General features: G+C 40.1%; 1 protein-coding gene across 1 annotated transcript in view; it reads left to right on the forward strand.

Moving 5' to 3' along the window:
• LOC103600725 (band 4.1-like protein 4A) overlaps window positions 1–7,668 on the forward strand; it is a 124,731-nt gene that overhangs the window by 83,454 nt on the left and 33,609 nt on the right. Inside the window, exons 14-15 of the mRNA XM_008585048.1 lie at window positions 4,648–4,695; window positions 5,722–5,799. Coding sequence (XP_008583270.1) covers window positions 4,648–4,695; window positions 5,722–5,799 — 126 coding nt within the window. The remainder of the gene's footprint in view (window positions 1–4,647; window positions 4,696–5,721; window positions 5,800–7,668) is intronic.

The raw sequence follows: 7,668 nt of genomic DNA on the forward strand, positions 1-7,668 counted from the left end.
TCCCGCACCTCGCTCAGCCAGTGAGCGGGAACTGGTCTGTATGTGGGATCCGAACCCTCGGCGGAAGTGCTGCCACGCTTCCCAAGCGGTGCACTGTAGCAGTGCGCCACTGGGCTAGCCCTCAAGGACTTAAATTTAATAGTAGGAAATTCTGTTTTGATTTGGATGCCAGAATAACATATTTTGCAATAGGTATTGAAATTTTCTATTTTGTCAGTTGTTTGTCATGAGATGGATGCAAGTTATAAATTCTGGTTGAGCCTAGAACTGTGGTCCTTAACCTTTTTGGGTGACAGAACCTCTGAGAATCTGATGAAATGTTGGTTTCATTCCCTAGGGGAAGAAAAGTACATATTTAAATACACATAAACATTTTCATATAATTTTGGAGGTTTATGGGGACCCTAGCATCTGCTTATTTAAACATTCCTGTTCTAGAAAAAGCAAGCCAGCATACTTTCTGGTGGTACAATATTTCACCCCTCAGCTTCCACCTTTACACTCAGAAATGTTTATTTGAGTGACTCCTGTATGCCAGGCAGTGTGCTAAACAATGCTAAACAAAGTCCCTGTCCTTTGGAAGCTTGTAGGCTGTTGGGGAGAAACATATGAATCACACAAAAACATATACAGTTATGACTTTGAGGTGTTATATGAAGGTGAATTATGTGATGCTTAGAGGAATTAAAAATTTTTTTATTGAAATCTAGCATGTATACAGAAATCTATATGTGTTATAAGTGTAACTGCTTAATAGATTTTTACAAACCAAATGCCTGTGTAACCAGAACTGTTAGAGAAAGTTTGCCAAGCTTCTGAGCCAGTGAGGTGTAGGACAAGGGTTCCCTGAGGTTGGATGTTGAGCTGGGATCTGAGATAAAAGCAGGCAAAAAGGAAGAAAAGATCATGCCAGGTAGAAGGGCTAGCATGTGCAAAAGCCTTGGGATGGAAGGGAACAGAGAACATTCATGAAAAGGAAAAAAGAAAGGCCCGTGCTGCTCAAGCTCTTAGAATGACAGAAACGTATTAAGAAATGAGCATGCAGAAAAAGGTGGGGCCAGACCTTACAGCTCAGCTGGGCCTTGCTCAGGATTTTGGCCCTCAGACCAGTAATTTTTACAAGAGAGTATAAAGATATGGTTGCATTTGTGTTTGTAAAAGTGACCCTTACTGTCCTATGGAGAAATGTCAAAAGAAGGCAGCACTGGAAATCATCAAGCAGCAGGCTATCTTGTGAGACTTAGCAATAGAGAATGGGAGCTTGGACCAAGGTGGTGGTGGTGTAGATGTGAGGAAGTGGATGGTTTCGAGAGAGATCAGTAGGACTGGAAGGATCACTGAGGGGTGGCGGAGAAGCAGGTAAGAATGAAACCCAGGCTTGTACAATTTTATGAATTCAGATGCGATGCAGAGAAGTAAGAATCACCAGACATTATAGGCTTGAAAGGGATGGTTGTGAGTTTAGTTTCTATGTTAAATTTGTGGTATCTCTGAGAAGCCAAAGTGCAGGATGCACATAGGTTGTTGGATATAAGTCAAGAGCTAGGTTAGCTGTCTGGACTGAAATATAAATTTCTTAAAGATGTTATTTGAAGTATGTAATAGAGATGAAGCTGTTTAGGTAGAGAGCATAAATAAAATGCAAAGAAAGCCAGTAATAGAGGTGTAAGAAACTCCGGCATTTGATGGCTTAGTTGAAGAGGATTAGCTGGTAAAGGAGGCAGAAATTGTGGCCATAGGAAAAAACAAGAGAGCAAATCTGCTTACCAAATAGCTGCTTTCTTTCCTTATTCCTAGAATGCTACAAGTCAGGCTTGTATCTCCCAGGCATGAGATTGGAGAATCCACCTATAAGAAATGAACAAGTACAAGAGAAAAGACTTTCAAAGGATCATCCAGTGAAATGGTTGAAACTGCTCCACATTATTTTGTCCCACATTACAGTGAAACCATCAGTTAATATGCTCTGAACAATCCAGAGGGATCCAGTCTTTTTAGTGCCTGATGTTTGAATGGGTAGAGAGTGCCATGATCACCTGCATATGAGGAAAGACAGAGACTGAAACAAACAAATGTGCCAAGGTGGGGGGAGGGGCTTACAAGACAATATAAAAAACAATATAACAACAGTAATGATTATCTTTAGAACAATGAAAAATATATCAGTGAATTGCCATGGAAAGGTAAGTCAGTGAATAAGATTCTTAAGCTTTAAATTAGTGTGGCAGAATTGAAAATTATCAATAGAAGTTTTGGAAGATAAAGTTAACAGAATCTCCCCAAAAGTAGAACAAAAAACCACAAAGTAAATGTATGGAAATAAGGATAATAAAATTATCAAACCTGGATATTAAACATTCAACTAATAACATTTCTAAGAAAAAAAAAGAACAGAAAATATGTAGGAGAGGAAACTATTAAAGAATAGTACAAGAAAATATCCCAGAACTGAAGGATGGGACTTTATAGATAGAGAAAAACCCACTGAGCATTTGGCATAATAAACTCAAAAATTAAATTTATAACAAGTGTATTAGTCCATTTCTGTTGCTTATAACAAAATACCTAAAACTTGATAATTTGTAAGAAAATGAAAATTATTGCTTACAGTTTCTGAGGCTGCGAAGTCTCAGAACACAAGTCCAGGGAGTCCATCTGGTGAAGGTCTTCCTTGGTGCTGGTTTCAGTGATGCAGGGTATCACATTGTAAGATGGTGGAAGCAGAGAGTGAGAGTAACCTCCTCATTCACTCTCTCTTTAAAGCCACCAGAAGCACCCCCATTATTCCAAGAATGGGTCAATCCATTCATGAGGGTGCAGTCCTCACAATCCAATCTCCTTTCCAAGGCACCACCTTTTAAAAACCACAAGAGGATTTCCCACCCTCTTAACACTGTCATAGTGGGACCAAGCCTCCAACACATGGAGCTTCTGGGAGGACAGAATTCAATCCATAATAACCAAGGTCCATTATCATTAAATTTTAAAACACTATAGATTAAGAGAAAATTTTAAAGAGTTGGACTGGGGAGGAGGATATGGGAGAGAAGAAAAAATAACCATGCACAATTGGTGACAAATCAGAATGACACTGGGCTGCTTAACAGCAGTATCAGAGAAATAGGGCAAGGAAACATTGCCTTCAAAATTCTTTTTTTTTTTTTTTGTCTTTTGTCTTTTTTCGTGCCTGGCAACGGATCGCAACCCTCAGTGTTGCCCCCGTACCGGACCGGGGACCGGCAACGGGATCGCAAGCCTCGGTGTTGCTCCCGCGCCTCGCTCAGGCGGGAACCGGTCTGTATATGGGATCCGAACCCTCAGGCGGGAGCGCCGCCGCGCTTCCCAAGCGGCGCACTATCCAGTGCGCCACCGGGCCGGCCCATTGCCTTCAAAATTCTGAAAGGTTATTGTCAATGTAGGATTCTGTGCTCAAGTAAACTATAATTGTACATGTAGAATAAAGACATTTTTAGAAGTTCCAGATCTCAAAAAAATGTACCTGAAATGCAGATTTTGTCTGTTAGCAACTAGATTTGCTCCTTCAAGACAAGAAGCCATAAAACCTGGAAATGTGGGATCCATCATACAAAGAAGCATAAGGAATTCCCTGAATCATGGCGAAGAGAGTTAATCAAAATGACATCTTTGCAGCAGCACTAGAGAGCAGGCAGTCCAGATAAGAGCAGGTGGGCCAAGGCCCCCAGGAGGGATGCAGATGAGACTTGTGGATTACTAGAGTATCCATCCACATCAGGAGGAATTTTGCAATTCTCTCAGAGTTTGGATGAAGAATTGGGATAAACAAAGAAAAACTAAGCAAGTGATATGTTTGTAGAAAACTAGCAATTGTCCTCTTTTAGAAAATTTAAAACCTACGCAAGGATGGAATTGTATACCTAGAACACTACTTAGATCATCTGTGAACAATGTTTATATAACTGTATTTATACTAGTTACAAAATTTGATAGGATAGGGACCACATATCAATGTGATATTATTTAATATAAGTATATTGGGAGAAAGAGGTGAATGTACGTCATGGTGGTGGCATTGAAAAGCCATGTCCACCTGATCAGAGTGGAAGGGCACTAGAAAATAGAAGGTAAGGAAGTGGAGTGTGGGGCATGGACACTCTCTCAAGAAGTTTGGATTTGAATGAGGAAGCAGAAGATGGAAGAGATGTGGAGTCAAAGTAGGTGTTGTTTGTTTAAATAGAGTGACTTGAGAATGTTGAAAGCTGGTAAAAAAGAGTTTGTCAGAAGGGCAAGTTGATTATATGTAAGTGGTGGGAGGGCAGTTAATGAAAGTCATTGAGAAGACATGAGGTGGTGGGACCCACATAACACAGGCGGGGGACTGACCTTAGTTGTAAGGACAGGTCCATAAATAACAGAGAGGGAGATGTGGCTAAGCTTTTATTTTTGGTAGCGGGAAAATGAAAGAGTTCCATCCAATGGCTGCTTTTTCCTTTGGAAGGAGAAAGCAAAATCACATGCTGGCAGAGGTACTGTGGCTTCAGTGTTTGATGAATGAACAAATACCTAAGCAATATGCATTAACTGAAGTGAAACTCATTTTGGTGTGCTGTCCTTAGCCTATTGATAATTATGTTTTCTTTAATGTCTTCATTTATTTGTTTTCCATAGGAAAGCCCATAACAGTGGTGAAGACTCAGATCTAAAGCAAAGAAGGAGGTAATAAAAAAAAAGGAAAGAGAGTTAGAGAGAGGGGAGAGGGTTTAGCAGATTGACAGTACTCAGAGTTGAGGGAAGAGTGGGGAATTTTTTTTTTTTTTGCTTTGTTAGTGGATGCATTAAGAGTATTGTAAATCTTTTTTTGAATCAGAAACCAGTTTTGGCTTCAACTGGTTCTCAGTCTTCCATTCTGTTGTATCCTTAGACATTTCTCTTTTTTCTGCTCCTTTGTGTCTCCGAGGAGCTGTCTCAGTTGTTCAGTGCCATATTATAAACCACTCCAAAACTTGGTGGCTGAAAGCAACAGCACCTATGTATATTTTGTATAACTCTGTAGATTGAACAGGCAGTTTTTTAGTTAGTCTTGCTAAAGGAGGCTGTGGTCAGGTGGTGGCTGAATCTGTATTATCCAGGAGGAGGCCTTTCTGTCTCATGTTGGTGTCTTGGCAGAATGGCTGGAGGCCTGCAGCCTCTCTGCATGGTCTGTCTACATAGCTAGTCTATACTTCTTTAGCTGATGTCTGGGAGGAAGCAAAAGCTACCAGTTGTGTTAAGAGTTAGTCCTGGAAATGGCAGTGTATCCTTTCCACCTCATTCTTTGGGTAAAATCAGTCACAGGACCAGTGCAAGTTGAAGGGCAGGGGAAATAAACTACAGCTTTCAGTACGGGTTGGGGGTGTGACAAGACTTTGCATCCATATTTAGTTCACCACAGGGGCTTATAGTCTTGCCACGTTAGAGTTTTGTTGGAAGTGATTGATTTTTGTGGTCCTTTCTGGGAACATGATGACATTTACCTTAATCTGCTTTCCTAGTTCCCCTGCATCTCTGAGCTGTAGACTCATTCAGATGTCTGACTGAGTTCAGAAACACTGACTGGGAAAGGGATCATACAGTTGTTTAAGTTTGTATTAGCAATTTTACTGCAAAATTAATTCCAAAGAACCAACACGAACCTTTCTGAAATTTTTCATATGTCATAAACACGGTTTTTTTTTTTTTTTGCTCTTCTCCTTTTGTCTTCAGGTCACGCTCACGCTGCAACACAAGCAGTGGCAGTGAATCGGAGAATTCTAATAGAGAACACCGGAAAAAGAGAAACAGGTAATATCTAAATCTTGTAATTAACTGGAACTCCTGGTTTTCTCATCTGTGTTTAAGGAAAAACTTGGCACTGTTTTGAAGCACTAGTTTATAGGAAACCTCAGATCTTTGAACTGAGTTTTCTTATTTTTACAGTAAAATGATTAAATAACTTGACAGTGAGGTTCTTATCTTTCTTTCTTTTTTTTTTTTTTTTTTTAAAGATGCTTCTATATTTAGGTTACAGTGTGTAGTGAATTTGTCTAAGGCTGGTAGAAAAGTTTACTATTTCTAGGGAGATTTCTCCCTGAAGTATTTTAACATGACATTTCTATATTTTACCCAGCCCCAAATGAGAGACTCATCACTTCATAGATCCCATGGTTTTAGCTTCATGTTAATATACATGCATGTTTACATTTATGTTGGGCGCACACAGATGAGTACATGCCGTTACTTCATATCCGTAAGACTCATTTTTAAGAACTTGTTGATAAAGTTATTTGGCATGTAATCAGTATTAGTCATGGCTTAATGCATTAATCAGTTCTCCCTATTTCCAGAATATTTATTTGAACATAACAAATATTCATGAGATTAATGAAAAGAGTACCAGGCTGGGAGTCAGATGGATTTGGTTGCCTGTTGTGCCACTTTCTAACCCAGTGGTTCTCAACTAGGGCATTTTGTCTTCTCTGTCCCCTTTCCAAGGACATCTGGCAGTGTCTAGAGACATTTTTTATTGTCGTGATTGGGTGAGGAGACTGCCAGTGACCAGGGATGCTGCTAAACATTCTGCAGTGCACAGGATGGCCCACACAATAAAGAAGTATTTAGTAGAAAAATATATCAGTAGTAGCACTGTTGAAAAACCTGTTTTCAGCTAATGTGGAACTCTGGCCTAGTTGCTTTGTTTTTCTGAGTCATCTTTTTTCTCTTCTGTAAAATAAGGAAGTTGGACTAGATTATCTCTGAGGTCCTTCTTTAGCACTTGGAGGTCACGTGGTTGGCACAAGTTGAATCAACCGCCTTCTCTAACTACAAAGCCCTATGATAATAGCCCAGGCAGCATTGGACCATTTTGTTAGGAGACCATTTTGGTGTGGACCCTTTTGTTAGGAGAGCTTTCCATGTGGAGCCTTCATAGGGGCTGGAATTACACTAAATAGATGTTAGATCTCAATGTGTTACAACACCTTGATCAAGGAAATAATTTCAGTATCTTCATCTGTAAAATATTCAAGTGTGGGAGGTAGATCTCCCTTATATACCCTCTTCCAGCTCTAAAATTCAGTATTTCTGCATAAACAAAACAAAAAAAAGGCACCAAAAAACCACTTTTTTTCCCCTTCTCTATTTAAAACTTGTACTTATTGATCAAGCCAGTATGTTTTTTTTTTTTTTTTGTCTTTTTTCATGACCGGTAAGGGTATCGCAACCCTTGGCTTGGTGTCGCCCGCACCACGCTCAGCCAGTGAGCGCACCGGCCATTCCCATATAGGATCCGAACCCACGGCGGGAGCGTTGCTGCGCTCCCAGCGCCGCACTCTTCCGAGTGCGCCATGGGCTTGGCCCAAGCCAGTATCTTAACACATCTATTTCTGTTTTGCTTGGTGTGTTCTATATTGTGCTCATAGCTGCTCTATTCACAACTGCTCAGAAGGAGGCCCATTTATTTATTTATTTATTTTCCATTAAATTTTTATTTTGTCAATATACAATGTATATGATTATTATGGCCCATCACCGACACCTCCCCCCCCCCCAAGAATGTCCTTTCCGTTTGCTTGTTGTAACAACTTCAAAAAGGTATAGTTGTTATATCTTCTTCCCCCCCCCACCCCCCGGTTTTTTTTTTGTGTGTGTGTATGTGGGTGAATTAATTTGTTT

This window comes from Galeopterus variegatus, unplaced genomic scaffold, assembly GCF_000696425.1.
Source record: "Galeopterus variegatus unplaced genomic scaffold, G_variegatus-3.0.2 Scaffold3429, whole genome shotgun sequence".
NCBI classification, from domain to species: domain Eukaryota; kingdom Metazoa; phylum Chordata; class Mammalia; order Dermoptera; family Cynocephalidae; genus Galeopterus; species Galeopterus variegatus.